Genomic DNA, 24,242 nt, shown 5'->3' on the forward strand with positions numbered 1-24,242 from the left:
TTTCAATCCACAACCGAGTCCCCAGTGAAGTGATCAGACAGCAGAGTGGAAGGCAGGATGTCGTCACTGAGAGCAGGCATAGTAAAATGCGATAGGCCTGGAATACAGCGAGGCTCACTGATAATCAATGGACTGCAGCTGTTGCTGAGTGCTACCCACAGGAACTGAAACAACCACTCGGTCGACCTCCAAAGAGATGGGAAGATTTTATTGTGAAAAGACATGGCGGCACAAGGAGAAGGAAGGCCAGGATACGAGCAAAATGAAAGACGTGTTGTGATCGGCGCAATCTATACGAGGGCTGAAGGACTGATCGATCAAGGTGATGATGCATTTTAGGCCTTAAACTTATTTTAAATTGAACTTTTCTAGATTTTTAGCATGTAGTTTTTCTCATGATGGTTACAAAATTGAATAAGAAAAAAAAGTAAGACACTGAAGTCCTATTCTTTTAATCTGTTTTTTTTAAAAACATGCATCTGTGATAGGGCCTTCAGTGGCCGGGCACCCTAGTGGCTAGATCATTGGTTAGGGGCTGGAGGAGGGGACCTGCCCTCCTTTCCCTCAGGTCCTGGCTCAGAGTCCTGGGCCACTCACACCCCTTGACAGGGGAGATGGATCTTGCGCCCAGCCATGAGGTCGGGGGGCTCAGGACCTCGTGTCTCCCTATGTAAGTCCTTTAGTTTGGGGAGTGGCCCTGCTAGTCCAGTTTCCCCACAGTTGGGGCTTGGCGGTAGATTCCCGTTGGCAGGGGAAGACTTACTTGCTTCCAGTGGTTGCATTGGCAGACAGGTTGCGTCTCTGCCTTTAGGCAGACACACAGAGAGCTCCTGCCTCTTTGCCAGTCAGCCCCTGACTGAGCCAGGCTCCCCTTTTTTCTCCCCCTTCCAGGACTGGCATTGGCTGCAGGTTTAAGGGGCGGGTCTAGCTGAACCCACAGGTTTTCTTTAACCCCTGCTGTGCCTGGCAGCCGTCTCTGTGCTCCTTCACAGCAACTCTGTCAATAAAATGGTAGATGGCCCACCAATTGCACTATAATGAAACAACTGACTGAACAACCTTCTCTGTGCTTTTCTGCCATTTGAAAAAACCTTAACATTTTCTAGAAGAGGAAAATAATTCTCTAGAGTAGTTTAAATGACTTTAGAAAACTGTGAAACTCTGCAGCCTTCCTAGACAGAACTCATCTTTCTATTCCTACTCCATTCAATATCACATTCACTGTTGTAGCATTCACAACATTGGCACTAGTTCTGCATAAATGCAGAGATTTTTGAGGGCATCCCAAAAGCCTGAGAAATCTTTCTAAAACCTGGGCATCAAGAATGAGAATAGGCAACCACAGTATGTAATAAAACAAAACAAAATATTTACTGTATACTAGACAAAAAATTCAGTGATGTAGTCACTGAAAAGTTGGTAAAAATTGTAATAGTTTTCATCTCATGCAATATGCAAAAATATTACAGGAGCTTTACTAATTGAAAAACAATGAGGAATTAAAGACACCCTACACAAACTTGGGTTAACATCTCTAAACTATATTAATTACAGGTAAAATCTTCCCAAACGTACGTATTTGATGTATTCTTGCATGACTTCCTTCAAGGGACAAAGGCCTTCTCTTCTGAAGATGGATGGGTTCCACATGGCAGCACGAGCTATCATTACCGATGAAGCACCTGCTGCTTGTTGGAAGGCTTCAATGTCAGTATATTCTTTGATGAAGTCATGAGATCCTCCACTGAAAACGAACATCTTTGTTATGATTAACAATGATTAACATGACACCACCATGCAGAAAACAGTGTATTCTGCGCATTAATAGAGCTGGGCACGCATGATAATACAGAAGGCTTATGGACTGTCATGTTATTCATTGTTGGTATAATCTATTTAGGAAATCAGCACCACTCTGGGAGAATGGATGGCTTAGAGCAGTGGTGGGCAATCTGCGCCCCATCACTGGCTTAAAGGATTATTAGTAATGGGATATGAAAGCCTTCCAAAGTCAGACCAGGCCAGTAGTGACCAAAAGTTATTAGCATCTGATGACTGATTGGTAGGCAGCCTCTGTAAAATGAGTTCGGTGGTACCAATCCAGTTTCTAGTGAACAGTTCTCCTTAACTCAAGACATCCCCCAATAAGCATAAATTGGCTTAGTTTCCCTAAAGGAGACAAGCGCTGATTTTGTATGTGCCACCTTCATTAGCTACACAATAGGTTTTAAAAGTTAGCTGTTCTGGAAAGAGAATGCTGTTTGGTGGCCTGTGCAAAATGAATTTGAAGATCTTAGTTCAATTTCCAGTGGATCAGGTGCACCTCCAAACCTGGTACCCCTTGTTGGTAATTGTAGTAGAAAGGACTAACATTGAATGAGCATAGGCTCAAGTCTGAGGCAAATGGGCAGGGGAACAGTGAGCAAAAAGCGTGCTCTGCCTCTAGCTACGCTGTACCATGTTCTATGGTTAGAAAACATCATTTTCTAACATTATCAATCTAAAGCTAAAAATAATTTAAAATCCTGTTTTCCCCTCCCAACAATTTTCTAACTGTAACAGAACACTAACTCACTTTGAAGGTGGACTAAAACTAGTCATAAAAATTCTTCAGGGTCCCCTTAAATGAAGAGCTACTGTTAATTTTGACATATAGGATAGTTACCCAACATTTTGATAAGAAACCAGAGCTCCCACAGCCAGGTGTACTTTGGGGAAATGTATCTCAGCAACAGAAGGCTTTGGAAGGCTGTGGCACTGGTTTCAAGGCCTAGGCGATCAGAGAGCGGGGTCCTGTTGCCCAGGGAGAAGTCTGCACCAGGGAGAGTGCCTGAGAAACCCAGAGCTAGGAACAGTAATCAGTCACTACCCACATGGCTTAGAAGCACATAGAATTCAGCCATTGGATTCAAAACAGAACACTGGGGTCTGCCCAGAGAGGAGGAGGACTGGGCCATGTCATGACACAATACTAGTGGTGTTCACAGCATAATAATTAAGGAGCCCTTTTTGCACTAAAACAAAGACAGTGACATTTCAGATCGCTAACTTTGAATACCAAAGCCTCACTCTAACCTTGTGATTTGACAACAGATGTAATTATCTCATTTGCCCTATATAAAGAGACCCTTAGTTTCCTACACTTAATCCCTTCTTGCTCAGTTAGATTTCCTTGGCATAATGTCTACTACTAGACATGGATACCTTAAGATGACCATCTAACTTACTTTGCTATTACAGGAACAGAGACTGCCTCAGAGATGGCTTTGATCACTTCACAGTGGACAGGATGTTGAGGCCTCTCCTCCTTCTTCCTTCGCAACACAGAAAGAAAAAGACAAGATCAAAGATTTCTAGTGGAAATTGTGCCTAAGTAAACTCTTAGCAGACAATTCCAGTCCTGTAGTGACAAACCTAGTCAGTCTCAGTTTACGTTCATATGCAAGGTGTAAAACTGCGTCACACGAAACACACCTTGAAAAATATTGCTATTTTGGTTCCCTGTGCAGGTGAAGCAGCTAATGTTTGGGGTGCACAGCTGTACACCTCACACACCTGAGAATTAAAATCTAGCATGCAACTATTTAATTCCTTTAATGTTAGATAATTTTTCCCTTCTATTTGGTTTTACCAAGGCTAAGATTTTAGAAAAACAGAAGCATAAAGTTAAGCTGCTAAATCTCTATTTATGCTCCTGAATAAGAAGCCTAATGTAGAAAGTACTAAGCACCCAGCTGCTGTCATTGAAATCAGAACTACTTCCTTGCAGCTGAACTAGACAAGGTGAAGTAAATTTGCTAGCCCTAGTTTATTTCTCTCTACCTGCCAACAAATAACAACAGTAATAATAATTCTTTCCACACAAACATATTTACCTTCCATGGACTGCAATGGCAGCAACACCAGTCTTTTCTATCCTCTTCACCAGGCTTATAGTGTCTTCAAGCTGAGGAGGGAAAAAACGGAACACGTTATTTTAGTTTGATGGAGGAAGAGCTCTTCATCACATGATCATTATACAAACACATGCAGGAAATCTGTTCTCCCATCGAAGTGTACACAATTCCTACATTACTACGATCATACCCAAGATGAACATAACCCTTAATATAAGCTTTACTGAGAACTATTTATTATGGCTAAAACAGGATTCCAGTCATGCCATTTTTAATATGTCTCTTAGAAATTACAGCTTAAGAACCTGCTTGACCCAGGGAATACAACATTTGAGACTAATTCCCTTCACACGTCTCTGGGTTGTCTTTTAAAAGACATAAAAACACACTTGATTGGCAGGTACTATTTCACTGAATATGCTATAAGACATATATACTGCATCTTGGATGGAAGAGATATCACTCACATCTATTCATGCACGAAATATTCACAAAAATTTCCCTAGGATAGATGTTGAAAAATGCCCCCCATGACTGAAGAATTTGATTAATATCCATACATTACCGGTTGTCTCATGAAATAAAGAAAAAAAACAACCCTTCTATTCCTTCAAAGAGAAAACATGAGCCTAATGAATGAGGAATTCAGGACATCGCCAATTTATTTTGCTACGTGCAATTATGCAGCTTTTAGAAAAAGCAAAGGATTCACCTTCTTTTCAGATGTTGGGCTAGTAGACTGTGGTTCATCTGAAAGTACAGTAGAACCTCAGAGTTACAAACACTAGAGTTACGAATTGACCAGTCAATCACGCAGCTCATTTGGAACCGGAAGTACGCAATCAGGCAGCAGCAGACTTCCTCCTCCCCTCCAAAGCAAATATAGTATTGTGTTAAACATAAACTACTAAAAAAAAGGTGAGGGTGGGGGAAGAAGCAGCATTTTCAAAGCTATATTAAGTCAATGTTCAGTTGTAAACTTTTGAAAGAACAACCATAATGTTTTGTTCAGAGTTACAAACAACCTCCATTTCCAAGGTGTTCATGTTTCTGAGGTTCTACTGTAGCACATTCAGCCTTTGGGAGAAGCAGATAGCATGGACGTAGAGACAGATGCTTACTTCCTGTTCTGCTGGAAGATACATGCTAGGCAAACCAGCTTGAAACAAGAAGGAAGAGAATCTAGGACAGTTCAAAGTGAAAAGGGAACATGCTAGTTCTTTGATCTCACGATTGTAGAGGGGGTTGTGGTGGACAATCAGCTGAACATGAGTTAGTTCCCAGTGCAATTCTGTGGCCAAAAAGGCAAATGTGATCCCTGAATGCATAAACAGGGGTGTCTCAAGTAGGTTCTCTCTGTATTTGGTACTGGTACGACCATGGCTGGAATACAATGTTCAGTTCCAGGGTTCACAATTCAAGAAGGATGTGGATAAATTGGAGATGGTTCAGAGAAGAATCACAAGAATGATTAAAGGATTAGAAAGCTTGGCTTACAATGATATACTAAAGGAGATCATTTTTTTACCTTAATAAAGAGAAGGTTAAGGGGTGACTTGATTAGAGTCTGTAAATACCAACATGGGGAATAAATATTTAATCATAAACTCTTCAATCTAGCAGAAAAAGGTATAACACGATCCGATGGCTGGAAGTTGAAGCTAGGCAAATTCATACTGGAAATAAGATGTACGTTGTTACCAGTGAGTAATTAACCATGAACCAAATGTGATGTTGCCCCCCATAATGCTTTATGGGAATATGCTTATGAATGTGTATATGACATAACTGGAATGCGTTTTTATGCTACATATGCCATGTAACATCTCTCTGTAAAGGTTATGATCTACTGAATATATTCATCTTATGTGTATGCATGTGTCATTTTTGTACTCAAGGTTATGAATATTGGCTGTATACTTGTTTAATTTTAAATAGCCTCAGTGAAGCAGTTGGTCAGCTTCCTGAGAAAAGACTATTTTCAGTAAGTGCCCAATCAAGAAGCCCTTAAGCCAACAATGAACTTGGAGACGCCAATCCACATCTAAGCTTTCCCAGGAATGTGGCTTGGCTGGTAAGGAACTCAGTCATGCGTGGACATGCGACTTGCCCATGTGACTCCAAAACCCCATTTTGTGGCTGGATTCTACACTGGGGGAGGGAGGAGTGTCCACCAACAAGAGGAAGTTTATTTAAACCCCGGGAGACCCCTCCATTTTGTCTTCAGCTGGCTCAAGAGATAGCCTCTCCACCCCCAAAGGATACCAGAAGGAAACTGGGACAAAGGACAGTAACTACAGGGGGTGCGAGTGATTGCTGGACCCAGACTAGAAGGAGACTAGTCTGTAAAAGGAAGCTTACTGGAACATCTCTGAGGGTGAGGTTTTATCTGTTTTCAGTTTTCTTACTGTATTAGGCATAGAATTGCGTGTTTTATTTTATTTTGTTTGGTAATTTACTTTGTTCTGTCTGTTCCTACTGGGAACCACTTAAATCCTACTTTCTGTATTTAATAGAATCACTTTTTACTTATTATTTAACTCAGAGTATGTATTAATACTGGGGGAGGGGAGGGCAAAAAGCTGTGCATCTCTCTCTATCACTGTTATAGAAGGCAAACAATTTATGAGTTTACCCTGTATAAGCTTTATACAGGGTAAAATGGATTTATTTGGGGTTTGGACCCCATTGGGAGTTGGGCATCTGAGTGTTAGAGACAGGAACATTTCTTAAGCTCCTTTCTGTTAAGCCTGCAGTTTGAGAGATGTGGTTCAGACCTGGATCTGTGTCTGTAGCCGGCAAGCGTGTCTGGCACAACCAGGCAGGGTTTTGGAGTCCCAAACTGGCAGGGAAAGCAGGGGGAGAAGTAGTCTTGGCACATCAGTTGGCAGCCCCAAGGGGGTTTCTGTGATCTAACCCGTCACACAACATACCAAGGGTTCTGGTGGATTCTCCATCACTGATAATTTTAAAATCAAGATTGGGTGTTGTTCTCAACAATATGCTCTAGGAATTATTTTGGGGGAAGTTCTATGGCCTGTGCTACACAAGAGGTCAGACTAGATCATCAAAATGGTCCCTTCTGGCCTTGGAATCTATGAAGATTGTTGAAGATAAAAAGTATTAAAGTAAAATCAGTGTACGCATGATTTTAAAGAATGTGTACAGGCCTAATCTGTGCATGCAATCACTGATTGCACATCAGATATTTTTACACAACTAGTTACACATTTGTCCATATATACATACATTCAACTTGCATGTGCAGTCATAATAACTATGCACATAATTAGGCAGTAATTTGCAAAATAACCAGATGCAATTACCAAAGGGAAGACAAATTGACTATTGGAGCTTAAAAACTCTATTCTACACAAAATAAATTAGTGACTAAAAAGTAAATTGTAACCAACTGCATCATCAAGGACAGTGTTCTGAGTGAGATTGTTAATGCTGTGGAGTTTGTGGAGAAAGTCAGTAGTATCTTGGAGGAAGCCGGCACTTTGTGTGGCGAGTAGTTTGAGGATGGTTTCTATGAGTCTCGATATTTCTTTAGTAAGAGTGCCAGGGCCAGATGAGATGGATCTGTCTGGGTTTCCTTGTTTGTGTATCTTGGGAAAAACAGAGAAGATCCCCTGAGTTGGGATCATGGGGATGAGGTTGTAGAGTTTCTCTCAGAATTGTTTGAGGAAGGATTTGATGACATCCTTAAATTCCTGGGTAAACTGTGGTGTGGGGTCTACTTTGAGTTCTTGATAGTAGGTGGAGAGTCAGACAGTTGCTGGTTGGCCTTGCTAAAGAACGCATCACAATGGAGGACTACGATGGTGAACCTTTTGTCTGCTGGTTTAATCACTATCTGGTGGTTGAGTTTCAGAGACTGTACAGCTGTCCTCTCAGCAGTGGAAAGATTGTGACGGATGTGATGTATGTTAAGGATATCCTTGTCAATTTTTTTCCGGAAGCAATCAATGTAATGAGTAAGAGTGTGGTGGTCCGCTGTGGGGTGTCCAGTCAGGTGATTTTTTTTTTTCTTATGACTGTCGGTGGGGATGTGGTAATTGTGGCATCTTCATTGTTGTGAAAAAATTCTTTAAGGCTGAGTCAGCAAAATTCTTCACCATGAATGGTCCCTTGAAATATGTGTTAACTACTTATGCTAAACAATCTGTTCCACTTTGTATTTACTGTGACACTGAGTACATTACCTAGACCTAAAGAGCAGCTCTGTGTAAGGTTGATAGCTTGTATCTCTCACCAACTGAAGTTGGTCCAATAAAAGATATTACTGCAACCATCTTACCTCTCTAAGAAATTCACTGTCAGTTACGTTGGGCTTATCTACCAGTGGAATTGTCCTATTGTGTCAATGTGTGGACACTCTTATTTCAGAATAAAAGTACATGTTTCTGTATCTCTTAATCCACTGGGGTAAAATCAGTTAAAATTTCATTGTAATGTCTATGGTATTCTAATCTGGTTCCAAGGGTTAACATTAACTGGAACAAAGCATTATAAAACAGATTCTTACCGAAGGCAAGATTCGGATTTTGCAGGTCACTGGTTTACAAATTCCTTTAACCAAGGTACTCAGAATCTAAACAAAGGAGGGGATAAATACTATTACAGAAGCAACATGAGTAAATCTTGCTCTATTGAACATATAAAGACATTTAAACACTTCTCAAAAGAAAAATATATAAAGGTCCCTATATGGAATGTTGCTTTTTACAATACATTTATTTAGTTAAAGTTTATATGCCAGTTGTGCACCCACCTTATAGTAATTTCATCTAGACCACATTTCCCTAGTTTGCTTTTGAGAATGTCATGTGGGACTGTGTCAAAAGCCTTACTAAAAACAAAATATATCACATTTACTACTTGAACTTATTCACTAGACCAGTAACCCTGCCAAAGAAGGAAATTAGGTTGGTTTGGCATGATTTGCTCTTGAAAAATCCATGCTGGCTATTCCTAATAATTGTATTATCCTCTAGATGCTTACAAATTCATTGTTTAATAATTTGTCCCAGTATCGTTCCAGGTATCACAGTTAGGCTGACTGGTCAATAATTCCTCGGGTCCTCTTTGTCCCTCTTTTAAAAGATAGGTACTGTGTTTGCCCTTCTTCAGTCTTCTGGAACTTCACTCATCCTCCATGAGTTCTCAAAAGTAAAAGCTAACAGTTCCGAGATTGCTTCAGCTAGTTCCTTAAGTACACTAGGATGAATTTCATCAAGCCCTGCTAACTTGAATACATCTAACTTACCTAAATATTCTTTATCCTGTTCTTCCCTTATTTTGGCTTGAGTTCCTTCTCCCTTTTTAATATTAGTATCTGGTCACCATTAATCCTTCTAGTGAAGACTGAAGCAAAAGAGGCATTAAAAACTTCAGCCTTCGTGATATCATCAATTATTAGCTCTCCTTCCCAGTAAACAGAAAACCTATGTTTTTGTTCGTCTCTCTTTTACTCCTAACGTATTTTAAAAAGTCTCATCTTATTGCCTTTTATGTCCCTTCCGAGGTGTAACACACTTTGTGCCTTAGCCTTTGATTTTTTCCACTACATGCTTGTGCTATTCTTTTGTACTTTTTGTAGGATTCCTTTCTAATTTTCAGGTCATTAAAGCACTACTTATGGAGCCATATTGGCCTTTACTGTTCTTCCTATCTATTGCATTGGGATAGTTTGCAGCTGTGCCTCTAATATCGTCTCCTTGAGAAACTGCCAGCTCTCCTGAACTCCTTTTTCCCTTTAATTTTCTTCTCACGGGACTTTACCCACCAGCTCCCTGGGTTTGTTCAAGTCTGCTTTTTTTGAAGTCCATTGTCCTTAGGTCAAACCTCCATAACAACAGGGTGGGAGCTATCTAGGCCAGCCTTTGGATCAAGGTCAAATATTGAGGAACAGATTTAATTCAAATACCTGGTAAGAAGTACTGATTGCATATACTGAGGATAACAGGTGCAAAGGTTATAATTTTAAATGGCAATGGCAAGCTGCTACTAAGTCATCCCTTCAGTCACCCAACATGAGAAAAATGTTTTTACACTACACATTAAAAGGTAACCTGTGTGTCTAAACTGAAGACACCCAATAGCAATAAAAGTAGAAGAACTTCTTGCAACACACTTTAGAAGCAATCAACCCATCTGCCTTTCAGTAAATAGACAACATTTTTATCAGCCTATGAAGATTGCTTCCATAAACTTGCATCTTCTCTGTCAAGAAGAGTGCTCTGACTCAGATAGAGACAAAATTATTGGCCATATAAGGACAACATATTTTTGGTTGTGTGAGATTAAACTCTTTAGACTGAGGTCTCATCTCCCTTACACACAAAAGTACTAATCACTAAATCCTGACAGTTTCATCTCCACATTCTCTCTATTACCACTGTTAAAACCTTTGGTGGATTCTCTGTAACTTGATGTCTTTAAATCATAACTTGAGGACTTCAGGTTATGGGTCTCTTACAGGAGTGCGTGGGGATGAGTTCTGTGGCCTGCAATGCGCAGGAGGTCAAACTAGATGATCATGATGGTCCCTTCTGGCCTTAAAGTCCATGAGTGTAAAACTTCATCTCATGCCTTACCTACTGCAACCTCTCCCACTCCGGTCTTTTCCACATTCCCCCAGTGGGTAGAGCACTGAACTGGAACTCAGATCTCTGTACTATTCCCAGCTCTGCCATGACACGTCACCGCTCTGTGCCTCGGTGTCCCACTTTGCAAAATGGGGATAAGGATACTGATCTCCTTCTTAAGGTGCTTTCAGATCAGTCCCCTTGCTCTGCTTCCTCTGACTGCTGGAAGAGAAAGGGATAGCCCCAGTGTACTTAATTCTCCTAACTCTTGCCTTGAATGGAGCCATACACTTGCTTGAGAAAGCTCCCTTCTACTCCACCGCCCGTTTCCTGTCTGTCACCCCACTCCTAACTAACTACTGGATAGAAGGGAACTACACTCTGACTTTCAGGAGGGATCCCAACAGCACCCTTTCTTCATACCAAATCATTTGCTCAGTGTGTACTCCTGTGATTTACATTCTAAACGTTTTGCCTGAGGCAGAGGAAAAGAGGAGTCCACTGCCCAGACCCTTACCTGACAAAAGCCACATGGAGAGCCGAACAAGGCCATTCAATGTCACTGCTCAAAAGGTAATTTGTAACTTTTTGTTGGCATGTGGAACTATAGTTTAAACACATCAGCTAAGGTTGATTGCTATCATATAGAAGCAATTTGTCTGACATTTAAGGAATGTTATATTTTCACTTGAATATACTCAGTTTTCCCACTACTCCTCATTGAGCCAAATCTTAAGGCTATATAAAAGAGTTCTTGCAGAGCTCTCCCAACGTGTAGGCCATTGAAAACTAAACATTGTAAAGCTACTCAGGGGCAGGGACTGTGTCATACTGTTGTAAAGTGTTTGCTGTGCTTTGTGCTAGAATTAAACTAAAAATAAAAGGTTGTCAATGACCAGAAAAACAGAAAATCCAACTACAGCACCAAAAGGTGCAAGTTTAAAAATTGAAAAGGAAGTCAGCAGCAATATTGTTGTTCCTGTGGCTATAAAGGAAACTAAACCAGCAGTATAATCTAAGTAGATTTCATTTGAACCTGCAAAACTTTAGACATTATTCCATCCCTTACTCTCCCATATCTGCTTTTCACACAATTCTCTCTCACTCCAATAAATCCAGCAGCTCAAGAATTACTCAATTATTGTACATAAGCACCATATTTTCCTAGGCACAATAAAACCAACAAACTGGATACTTACACACTCAATTTTGTCAGGATCAGACAGCAGCGCTGCTCCCATACCTCCCTGGGGAAACACATGGCAATAGAATAAATTACAGACTGGAAAACATTAAAAAAAATCAACACTTTCTTCATTTTGTAAGAAGCATCTTGCCCAACGGGAAACTACAGCAAAACTAAATCCTCCCATACAAGAAAAATGTTTTCATGTAAGCACGAATTGCTTTGTTTCTTCCTATTAGATGATAAATTTCATTCATATGTTCTCCCTAGCACCATTCAATTGATTGATGAGCCCTAAATGTCAATGGTCCCAATACAGTCTGCCATACTATGTACCTACACAAAAGGAAGTGGCAGCACAAAACAACTACTACTATTTTTAAAATATAACTTTCCACTCCTCTAATTTGGATGTTCTTCCTCGATCACCCTGTCTACATACACACAGACACCCAATCAGCTAGCTGTAAGTGTTAACATTAGATCAGTTTGGAAATTTTTGGATGGAATACTTTTCTGTCAGAAAAAGCAGATTCACTGAAATCAAAACCAGGAACACACTGATTGCGGCAAAACTTCCTCCAGAAACCAGGCAGGTTTCTGGTTGTTTTCCTGCTGTCTTGCCTGTCCACTGTGACAAGCTGTCAGGGAACATGCCAAAAAATTTCTTTTTGCATCTTCTGAAAATAATTTTCTTCAGTATTTCCCTCCTGCAAAATTTTTAATATTTTTGTCCTTTCATCCTGATTAGAAAGATATGCAAGTTTTTCAGAGAAACACTGTTTTCTACCCAGTTCTTGTTAAGATACAGAAGAAAATATTAAGTAAAAGAAAACAACACTGATAATATTATAATGCCATTTTGTAACTCAATGATGCACCATGGCCCAAAATACTGTGCTGAGAAAATACCACCTTATTTCAAAAACTCAGCAGGAATGGGCGGAGGTGGGAGTGGGAGGATTGGGCAATAGAGACTGGTGATGAAAACAGAGACATAGAAAAGATTAGGACTGTTTAGTTTAGGGAGAAGATGAACAAAAGGAAGGCACACAAAATAGTGTATGGTATAGAGAGGTTCTGATCTACCCTCTCACAATACAAGAGCAAGGGAACAGTCAATGAAATTAAAATGCAACAAGTTTAAAAATAATAAAAGCAAGTATTTGTTTGGAGAATACATAATTTACTGGTGCACCTCATTGTCACAATCTATTGTCGAAGCCAAGAGTTTAGCAGAATTCAAACAAAAGGATTAGACATTTATAAAGATGAGACTATCCATAGTTACAATAGATAAAACACACTTTTAGAAGGGATATAAACTCTCATGCTTCAATGGATAAGCCAACAAGTGACCAAAAGGGGTTAAGAAGAAACTTTTCCTAGGAACTGGATACTCTATAGTTTTACATTGTAAGTTTTCTTGCACAGTCTTCTGAGTCATATGATATTCACCACGGTCAGACCCTAGATAAGGGACTAACTGGAGTGTTTAAGTTAAGATGCCTTATTTCAAAGCAACTTCTATGTTCTTATGTTCCTTAAGTCATCAGTGTCCACAGCTAACACAATTTTCGGCATGGGAAAAAACACTATTACCCATTAATATCCCCTGCAGAAGGTCACTATGTTTCTTTGGTTCATCTACTATAAAACAGACCTATTGCACAGCACAACTCTACCTTTCTTCCATCTCGCTAAGGTCATGCGGCCTAAAACAAACACCTTTCCTTTTCAAACAGTCTGACAAAAAGAAATGTTCCAGAAAACAGGAGTCCTTTCAGACATAAGTATCCTATTCCTGTTGCTTGAAAAATAGAAAAAAGAGCTCTGCCTGCACCGCAAAACAGAGTCTGTGCAATATCAATACACATTACAGGGACATGTTTGGCAATGTGAGCCTTGGCATTTTTATTATTCCCCACTTTACTGGCAATGTTTTCAAACCAGCTGGAATACTAGAAGGTCTGATTTCAAACAGCTTTCTAAGACTATTCACAGGTTAGCTATAATAAAATACCACAGAAACTGGTCTTAAGCTTTTAGATGAAAATAGTTAAGGGTTTTTTTAATATGGCTCTAGCTAAATGAACACTGATCAGCAGGTTAAGTCCAGATTTAACACTCACTTATCCCAACATTATAATAATCATATGGTAAAATACTCCACATTCTAATATAAACTATACAGAATGACAATGTTTAATTATTACCTGTGAAGCTGCTTTGTCTTTTCAGTCTCTGCAAGATGAAGCCTGAAAGCTACATCTCACAGGAGGTTTATTAACTATGCCAACAGCATTAAGGACAGCAGGATATAGTGTTTTAACACTGTAACCAGGCTCTCTCTCTCTCTCTCTGGAATGAAGTCATAAGTCATTTTGTGTGAGCTTCAGCTCTTTGCTATGACAATCGCTGCAACATTTCTGCATTTTCTTCTGCTTGTGTACCTGACATTAAAGTGGAGCAACATGGCCTGTTAAAAGCTCTATTTATACTTCAGCTGGTTTAGAAATGTCAAAAAGTTAAAAATTTAATTTAATGCAAATTAACCTTAGAAGATTTAGGATTATTTTAATGTTGCATGTGTAGGGGTAGTGTTTTGATTTGTTCATTCCCAACATATTTATTAAAACTAACCAGTTACATAAACTCAGGCTTACAAAACTGTCATTAAAGTTTACTTGCCTCGATCTAAATCTGAGCCACTCATCTTTACTATGCCAAGGAGGAAAATATTATACTCATCCATCAAGGAATTTATTTGCCTCAGGAAAGTGGGAAACTATGTTTTGTAAGGTTGATTTAACTAAAATTCTATTTAAAATGTAGTAGTCAATATTGCAGATCATAATTTACAGAATTCTTTTATATTCAGTGACATATATTCCTACATTTTAAAAAAGTTAAGTTTCCTGGGCATGCCACCACTAAAAATCAAGGAAATCACCAGTTAAGCAACATTAAATATCCATACTAGCCTCCCTTCAAGACCATGTCCTTTCAGTAAAATATAAGAGCAAACTTGCAAAATGCTTAAATTAAGAATATGCTTATGTATTTTGCTGGATCGGGGTCAAAATATCCAAAGCACACAAGATTTGTCTATGTTCATATAGTCTTTTGTGCTGGTTTCACTAAATTGGTTTAAAATCTCACCTTAAGTTGATGACACTGAAATTTTTTTATACCTACAGGAATTCAGACCCCACAACTCCACAACAACCTTCCCCTTCCAACATACAATCACCCAAAATCACATATCCATTACCTGAAAATGGTGCAAAACCTAAATAAGTCCCCAGCAAAATTAAAATATCTTGCTGATACTCTTCAAACGACACCTGTATATTTAAAGAACGATCTTACAATTACCATGGAATAGACCAATACAGATTATGTAATTAAAAGATTGCCAATAACACACGAACAAGGGAGCCAAATTAAGGTTGCACAAGCAACCTGAAGTTTGCAATTTCCTAACTTTTGAGTGGGCTAAATGGTCTCGTACCACAGGAAATTACAAACTTTAAAAATTCAGTTTTTAAAAAAGGAAAATTGAAAAAAAGCAAATTCCATCATGTGGAACCATGTCAGTCATCTCACAGAGATCATAAGCAGGGCTGGGACTTTTAGATTCACAGTACAGAGCTCTATTACTTGAGCTATTGGAGCAACTGGCACCTTAATAGTAGGTTGTTATATGTGGCTACCCACTAGAAGGGGAGGAGTTACGAACTTTTCCAGCGTGCTTCACAGCTATCTGCTAAACAAGAGAGTAATGTTGGCACTCTGGAATTCTGGGCTCAGTTCTGAAAGAGAGTATTTCGGAACTTATAGTCTCTCCAGCCCTGTTCATCCCCATTTCCCCTTCTACTCCAGTTTCACCCTGCATTTAAATAAGGCTGATTCCTTCTCCATCCTGCTTGGGCAACAGCAGGAAAGCATTCAGAACACAGTAGGGAGCATCTGTGCCTTCAGATCTGGGGACTGGGATCACAGCAGCCAGGAAGAGCGACTGCAGGCAAACTACTGCTCAGGCCCTGCAGACACAATGTTCAGAAAATTTTGTTGCCAGGTACTAACAAACCCCTACTAAACATGTGCAAATGGTGATTTTCGGAGGTTTATAACTTTGCCAATTTTGGGTGAATGATCATGGGGATCCCAAAGTGACCCCTGCCAAATTTTAAGTCTCTGTTCCAAGCATGGAACTAATGCTTCTCAACAAATTGGGTTGGTTTGGGGTGGTTTTTTTGGGTAGGCTGTTTTTTTTTTAATATTAGCAAAACACTTCCTCCTAACTTTGTTCTTGGAAATAGCTGAATCTTTTTCGATAGAACTTTCCAAAAATATTCTGGTTGAGGCAGATGACCAGCATAGAACATTTCAACCTTAAATTTCCAACTGAAAACAGTCTTACAATTAGAAAGCATTAGAAAACCATGACTATAGGCATTATTACCAGCCGTCTGTGTAACCAATCAATCTTAAAACATTCTCTCTGATTACAACATATTCATTTAATTCAACAATTGAAGATGATGGTAAATTTCTTATTATAGTTTCAAAATGAAAACCACTATCGTGTACAAAAAATATTTTATCTATTCTTCTCTTGTAAAGAGACGTACCAATTTTGTTCTGAAATACGTTAACATGTGTATCCTAAAAATTATGATTATCCCCATTTATTTGCAATTTTATAGCAGAAAGAATACTGTTCACAATTCAGCTACAAACTGCTCAAAGGTATCAAAATCTGATTTTCAGACCCAAAATATATAATCTATATTTAAACTTTTTTGTTACTTCTGTCCTTGATATAATTCCACAGGATAAACATTACCCTGTTATAAATAACCATAAATAGATTAGCATATGAAAATGTCATATGGACAATAGGAACTGATCAAGAATTATATTTTAATGAAATTGATCATTCTATTCAAATGTTGTGGTTTTACTGTCTTTAAAATATCATTGATTTCCAGTTAACTGGTTATTTAGCAATCATTTTATTGTTAAAGATTATTTGTGTGATTTAACTAATCAGCATCATTTGGTACTAATGAATATTTGGTATTTATTTAATATTAATGAGCTGTAAATATAAACATGAAATTTTCCTCCTCAATAAAATAGATTTTTGGTTCTGAGAAAGACAGTATTAATTCTCTTTGCTATCTCTTTATTTAATAAAATAATTTTTATATGAAGCATTTTGAGGTGTTCCTTTTTCATGTTAAGAGTGGAATAAATATTAGTTTTTTCTTTTATAACTGACAGTGATAACAGCAATTAAAATACCAATCAATGTTAATGCTAATTCTGATATCTAGTTAAAGGATGCTGCAAGTCAGACTCTTTTGCATCACCCTGCTACAATAGAACTGATCCAAAATCCCAATATATTTCACTTAAAGGAAGTTGAAATACCAAACTAAATTTCTTTAGCCAACAACGATAACCAGAAGGCTAAGATTTTGGGTTTTGTAACCCTCCAATAGAGAACTGAGATGCACTGAAATCAGGGGTCACTTAACACCTCTGTCCCCTATCCCCAGAAGCATTATATCTACTTGGAGCAAAGCTTCCCTGCTTTTCTGTTCATACAACAAGCTAATTATTCCTGTCAATAGGTTGGCCTGATGAACAGCCACCACGTGCAGCTTTCTGAAGCCACGGCATCCCTAAAGATGAAATATTGTTTAAGCTGAAAAGAACCTTCCAATTATGATGCCATGCTGGAGAGCATTCTGGCAGCCTTTCATTCAGCCTAAGTGAGGGAGCAACGAAATTCCCTTTTGTTTAGTGATAATAGAAACAGGGGGATTGATTGAATTGCAGTGGAGGAGGGTAGGGGCACCATAGCAGGTAAGCCAGCAGACAGCGAGAGAAGCACTTTTAACATGGCCCTAGGAGAAAGCCGAGAGAGAAATTCTTTTTGAGCAGAATACTGGTTGGAAAGAGACTTGAAATTCTGTTCAAGGAAACTGCCTCCTCTTTGTTCCTATTGTGTTCAGGGAAAGATGACTGCATGTACATTTTTTGTAAAAAAGCAGGATTGCACCTAAGAAATACCTGAATTTCATTCTCCTGCTAATTTAAAATAGCCTGCAAGGCCCCAAATTTTGACAACAGATCAGGGAAAAGGGAGCAACAATAAAATGGCTGGCCTGATGATTCTAATGGTCTGGACAAATACAGTTGCCCTTATTTCTGAATGTTAAGAGATCACAGTTGCAGCCAAGAATAGAATGACTCATTGCAACTATAAATAATTGAACATTCAGAACAGAGAAAATCAAATAACAACTTGCCAGAACCAGAAAAGCAGAACATGTGTTGCATCCTGTGCCTGTAAGCAGGAAAAGAGAATATTTAAAGGGATTAAAATCAACCTGCCTTCGTAGAATATTCTTTTGGACAGCCCATGTTGATATCAATCCCAGCTACATCATTCTCTCTGAAAAGAAAAGAACAAAAAATCCCCACAAATATTTCAGACTAGAAAAGGAAAAAAGCATCTTGCCAGAGAGCCTGCTTAAGTGAGTTTTCCATCCCCAAGAGGTTTAAATGAGAATTTGAAGTTTGGAGATTTTTTCCAAACCTCTGAATCTTTTCTTTTATCTCCTCACTAGTTTAAATTTTGTGTATATTTATACAGTGGTCTCCAAAACCACTTCAATACGTATATAAGAATTTCATTTGCCCTTATGGAAGAATTCAAAGACTCTTACTGACTCTTAGGGAACAAACATAGTTAGGATGTTCTCCCTACAAATTCATACCCTGCAAAATATTGTTTTATATCATTTTTAAAAAATAAATAAGAAAAATTTCTCATGATTTCTCAGGTGATTTTATGTGGGTTTAAAAGTTATATTCCTCACCACTGAAGCAAAACTTCTACTGTTTTTCTTCTGTTTAACACACATCCAGTTGAGAGCTTTAAAATCACAAATAACACAAGAAATTGGTCAATAGGGCTTTATCAGCAGGTGTGCAGCATCACAAAAAAAAACACGCTGAGGACAGAGACCTGGCATGCCTATTACAAAGTTGCACAGCAGTCACTAGCATGAAAAGTAATTGCTTGAGCAGCTACTGCCTTGAAAAAAAATCATTACTGCTAATGGGAGCAGGAGTACAGCCTGTTCATGCTGTTCCCCCACTGATCTTTCTAGATGGCGAAATCTGCTGCAACTTGCTGAGCAGTTGCTTCAACACTTAGTCGAACTTTTGTTTACCCTAGTAGCTCTGCTAATCACACAGGACTCTCATACCTTACTTCTGACCTCTAAAAATATTAATTTCCCCTTGAAGACTTATAACTAACTAACTAACTACCTACCTACCACTACTACTACTAATACAAATAAAAAAAATACATCAAACTGCATCAATGCCTGGTTTCAAATGATAGCTGCATTTGGATAAAACTGAAAACTAGTCTTTACAAATTAAATTACACCCCAGCAAGCCACAGGGAAAGAAATTATTTTCAGGTAAGATTCTATGAGAACTTACACAAGCTTGGCTACAGCCAAGGCTCTCTCAGCATCTGCTGATCCCTGTGGGGCAAAAAGGATAAAATTAATATTTGTTCACTTGATTCTGTTTTATAATAAATGCTTTTGTGTAGATCGGGGTGGCCAACCTGAGCCTGAAATGGAGCCAGAATTTACCAATGTACTTTGCCAAAGAGTCACAGTAATAAGTCAGCAGCCCCCCATCAGCTCCCCAATCCCGCTCCCAGTGCCTCCCACCCACCGGCAGCCTCGCCGATCAGCACCTCTCCCTCCCTCCCCGCAACTCCTGATCAGCTGTTTCGTGGTGTGCATGAGGCTCTGGGGAGGAGGGGGAGGAGCGAGGGCACTCAAGGCTCAGGGCAGGGGGCAGGAAGGGGTGGAGTGGGGGCAGGGCCTGTGGCAGAGCCAGGGGTTGAGCAGTGAGCACCCCCTGGCACATTGGAAAGTTGGCATCTGTAGCTCCAGCCCCGGAGTCGGTGCCTACACAAGAAGCCACATATTAACTTCTGAAGAGCCGCATGTGGCTCCGGACCCACAGGTTGGCCACCCCTCGTGTAGATATACATATTTTATACACTTTTTAGAGTGGGTATATGTATAATATGACAGAGATCCACTACTCAGTAGCAAAATTAGTCAGTTAAAGACAAATCTGAAGCCAGCATAGTGTGTGAAGTTAAGAATGTACTTAAATCTTTGCAGGATCAGGGCCACACGTTGTCCTGCATTTTAAAAGTCAAAACTGAATTTGTTTTAATCTAATAAAAACATTATATTCACAATAAATATTGTCCCTTTTTTCTTCTAAATGTGCAAATCTTAGCTGAACCACCATGACACAGATATGCCTAAACTGAGACCTGTGTAACTGTAGCTCTGTAATCCTTGCCCACCAAATGTTGCTTGGGTTGTCTAAAACTTGTATTATCTGGGGCGGGAACAATGTTCTTCTTTCTTCTGTGACTTGTATGGCATTGTGAAATGTTAAACATCACTGTTATTTACAGGATTGACACATGCAAATGAACCAGTTAACTGAATGAATGAACAACAAAAAATGTTGATAAAAAAAATGTTAAATGTTATTAAAACTACAAAACACAAATGATGTCTAGCTATGAGTTCTATTTAATGAAATTACAAATGATGGTAAGATCACATTTCACTGTATTTTAGTTTTGGTACCAGTATGTTTGAACACATAGCTAAGATGACATGGTGTAGAAATAAGCTACATCTGTGGCCCACAATATACACATTGGTCACCTATTCTGTGTATGCTTGTATACAATTAGTTTAGAAATCTTGCAATGCACTCAGTGTGAAATTAGAGTCCAGAAAGATTAACACCGGTTGAGAAATCTGGGAGCTGCTTAACATCTGACACAGAGCTACATTTAGCTATATCTAAACAGTACAGTGCCAATAAAATTAATCTACTTTGATATCAGAAATGTAACTGTTCTTGGTGTCTTACCATTTGAAAGACAACACAATCTCTCTCTCTCACACAGGTTCTGAAAACAACTCTTTCGTTCGGAGCTACAAAGTCCACTGTTTCAAGCACCTCTACATGAAATAGGATAGAGAGACAAAAAATGGGAGAAAATAATATAGCTAAATATAATCACAAAATAAGCCAGCCGAAGCAATTAAAAATATACAATGTGCATATAAAATGAAATTCTACCAAATAAAACTGTACACCTCACTGTCAGAATCAAAGTTTATCAAGAAACAATGCAGAGTTGAGTCATATATGCAAAATCAGCTAGACTGAAAAGTTCATTAGGTTGTCATACAATGGACAATTAAGCATTACAACCAATGCTTCATCCCTCACACAGATATTTGTGAAAAACAGTGGTTTTAGAATCAGGGCATGAAATGCAAGACTTACTGCTGAATGTCCTAGTTCACGAGTCTAAACTATTAACTTGATGTTATTGAAATTTTAACAAAACTTGTTTATGAAAGCAGACATAGAAATAAATGAGTTATTTCCCTGAATGGCTAGAGCAGTTCTTCTGCTCTGTCTGTTAGTAACGCACTTTGGCTAGCTTTTCTAAAGACAATTTTATGTTGAAATATGTATTTTTTAAAATTCCTTGGTCAATGCTACTAATATAACTGTACGCTTCTGCAATGCACCTTAAGCCAACCAGGGGGCTGAAACTGATGCAGAACCAGAGGCAGCCTATTTGGCAGGCTGTGCTTACCAACAGGAACTGACATGGACTTTTATCTTCTGCACTGGCTAGTTTCCTAGTCCAGCTTAAGGTACTGATTTGGTTTTTAAAAGCCCTAAATGTCTTACAATCTGACTACTTGAGGGACTGTCCATGTCTCTCTCTCATGCCGTACTGATCCACCCACAATCAGCGCAAGAACCTGAACTGGATCTCTCTTGATTTAGAGGAGAAGCTGATGGTAGAGCCTTCATTATGAGGCGGCCTCAGCTTTAAAATCTAGCCTATGTTCTGGAAAAAATAAAACAAAAAATAGGTCTGTTGATTTTCAGGCCATGCCAAGGCATTTGGAGAGAGAGAGGCTTAAGGATTAAAGCCTGTGTAAAGATGTGTAGTTCCTGGGGTAAGCAACAGTCACTAGTTTTATTATTTGCCTTTGTGAGCTATGTCAAAGACACTTGGAACGTTAACATTTAGGTTAATAGGTTTATAGGTTTAATTTCTTTCAATTTCTAATAAGAGCGAGAAGTAGTTTAAAATGTGAACCTTTAATATTCATTAATTTCTCTCACCTTGCACAATGCATGTGAACTAGTCACTTTCACTCTCCAGTTCTCAATCACCAGACATAACGCTGCAGTGTTGCTTATGGACACCCCAGGAGAATGCTGGACTCCAGACATCTCCTACCGTTACCCTATACTAGAATTAAAACGACTTGAATCCAATTGAAAAAAATTCAATTTTTTTAAATCTTGTTTTTAGAAAACATTCTGAGCCCAAGCTAACCTGATGGCATCTCAAATTTGTGTAATTTACTGAAAGCATACATAGCATTCTTCCTCTCCCCAAAACACTGCCAGGTCCTCTGGGAAGGACCGCAGCTGTGATCACTACTGCAAAATCCATGTGCTAAATCCAAAAGGATTACGGCAGTATTCTAAAACATTTGTGAAGAGAGGTATGGTACAGCAAAACAGTGACTTGTATTAGCCTACAGAAATTACCAGATTCTAAAATTTTCTTGATAAAAGGTCTTAATGAGAATTGCACATGCGTTATGAAGCCTTGAATTTAATACAGTGAATTCATTTGAGTATAAAACAATTGAATTTAACTCCATGATCAAGACGAAAACAGACAAGCCACTGAGAAGCTGTAAGTAACATTGATTCAATGGTTTATTTTTCTACTCGTTCAGACTGAATATTTTTATAGATTATTATATATCAAAATACAGTAACTAATTTTACCTTTTCAAAACTGCTGATATTCCTATATTAAAGTGGGCTGGATCAAATACCTCAAACGTCCCCTTTTCTACTCCCATCATGGGGCCAAATTAAACCATGGTTTAAGTAGGAGCAGTTCCATTTTGGTTTCAATGGGAGTAGCACCCACTTATGCCAAGGCTCAATTTGGCCTATGTTCATTAATCTAGGTGAGCGGTTCTAAAAACGTGGCCACAAGCAAATGTCTCTCCTCATCCAGTTTTCCTTAACCACTTGAAAGCAGTCCTCAGGTGCCAAATGCACCCATAAAACACTATACTGGTTCTCATGGAAAATGGCACACAGGATTCTGAGGTGTAACTGAGGACTGGCTGCAAGTAGTAAATATGGGATCACAGAACAGAAAAAGTGATTCAGTGTGGGTTAGCAGAAGGATAAAAGGTTGAAAAACCATAACTCCAAGTGTTCAAAGTGAAAGCTGTGACTGCATAAATGGTGGAATCTCAAGTAGGAGTAGAGGTTATTTTACCTCAGTGTTAGGCACTGGTGTGACCGCTGCTGGAATACTGTGTCCAGTTCTGGTGTTCACAATTCAACAAGGATGTGGATAAATGAAAGAGGGTTTAGAGAGGAGCCACGAGAATGATTAAGGGATTACAAAACATGCTTTATAGTGAGACTAAAGGAGCTCAATCTAGAGTTTAAAAGAGAGACTATTAAGGGGTCACTTGGTTGAAGTTTATACAAGAGGAACAAACATTTAATAATGTGCTCTTCAATCTAGCAGAGAAAGGTATAACACGACCCAATGGTTGGAAGCTGAAGCCTGACAAATTCAAAATTGTAAAAAAGGCAGAAATTTTTTTTAACAGTGGGAGCAGTTAACTATTGGAACAATTTAACCAGGGGTTGCAGTGGATTCTCCATCACTGACAATTTGAAAATCAAGATTGGATATTTTTCTAAAAGATACGCCCTAGGAATTATTTTGGGGAAGTTCTACGGCCTGTGTTATATAGGAGATTAAACTAGAGAATCACAATAGCCTTTTCTGGCTTTAATTCCATTAATCTGTAAGTTTGATGGGGGAAAAAAATACAATTTTCTAGCCAATAACTCTCTAATATAAAAATTAGCAAACTGACTCCAAGGTTGAGTTGGAACATTAAAGAATTTTATTATGCAGCAGCAGTTTTCATGTGATTAGCTGACAGATGCCACCTAGAACGTCCTAATGAAAAATAATTATAAATACAGATGAAATAGATTGACATCTGGTGTCAGCAACTAAGGAAAACAAATGTGGTCTTTTAGCAAAAATAAGAATAATATTAGACAAAGTATACTAATACACCACACCATATACAAATTCCTTAGAAGTCATAATTGCCAATTTCACCTGACACCTTTAGGATGAAAGTGCCAGTCCCCCTTTATCTCTTAAGATCCTCTCTGAAGGGCAGAAGAGGTGTATAGAGCATTGTGGGGATCATTCACACTGGGATGAATCTTATTTCTTGAAAGCATATACCTGTAGACTCAAATTTTATCTGCTTTCAGAAGGGTCAGTTAAGCCCTTCTCATTCAAACTGTTAACATAAACTGGGT

The 24,242-nt window shown here is 38.8% G+C and overlaps 1 protein-coding gene across 4 annotated transcripts in view; it reads right to left on the reverse strand.

Annotated features, from left to right (window-relative positions):
* Positions 1-24,242, reverse strand: part of DUS2 (dihydrouridine synthase 2) — a 54,597-nt gene that overhangs the window by 13,626 nt on the left and 16,729 nt on the right. For all 4 annotated transcript variants that reach the window (XM_073307575.1, XM_073307574.1, XM_073307577.1 and 1 more), the window contains 8 exons: positions 20,691-20,782; positions 19,212-19,255; positions 18,083-18,147; positions 11,689-11,732; positions 8,428-8,493; positions 3,876-3,946; positions 3,228-3,314; positions 1,576-1,744 (listed from right to left, as the gene is read on the reverse strand). In XM_073307575.1, the coding sequence (XP_073163676.1) occupies positions 1,576-1,744; positions 3,228-3,314; positions 3,876-3,946; positions 8,428-8,493; positions 11,689-11,732; positions 18,083-18,147; positions 19,212-19,255; positions 20,691-20,782 (638 nt within the window). The remainder of the gene's footprint in view (positions 1-1,575; positions 1,745-3,227; positions 3,315-3,875; positions 3,947-8,427; positions 8,494-11,688; positions 11,733-18,082; positions 18,148-19,211; positions 19,256-20,690; positions 20,783-24,242) is intronic.

This window comes from Lepidochelys kempii, chromosome 12 (genome assembly GCF_965140265.1).
Source record: "Lepidochelys kempii isolate rLepKem1 chromosome 12, rLepKem1.hap2, whole genome shotgun sequence".
Taxonomy (NCBI): Eukaryota; Metazoa; Chordata; order Testudines; family Cheloniidae; genus Lepidochelys; species Lepidochelys kempii.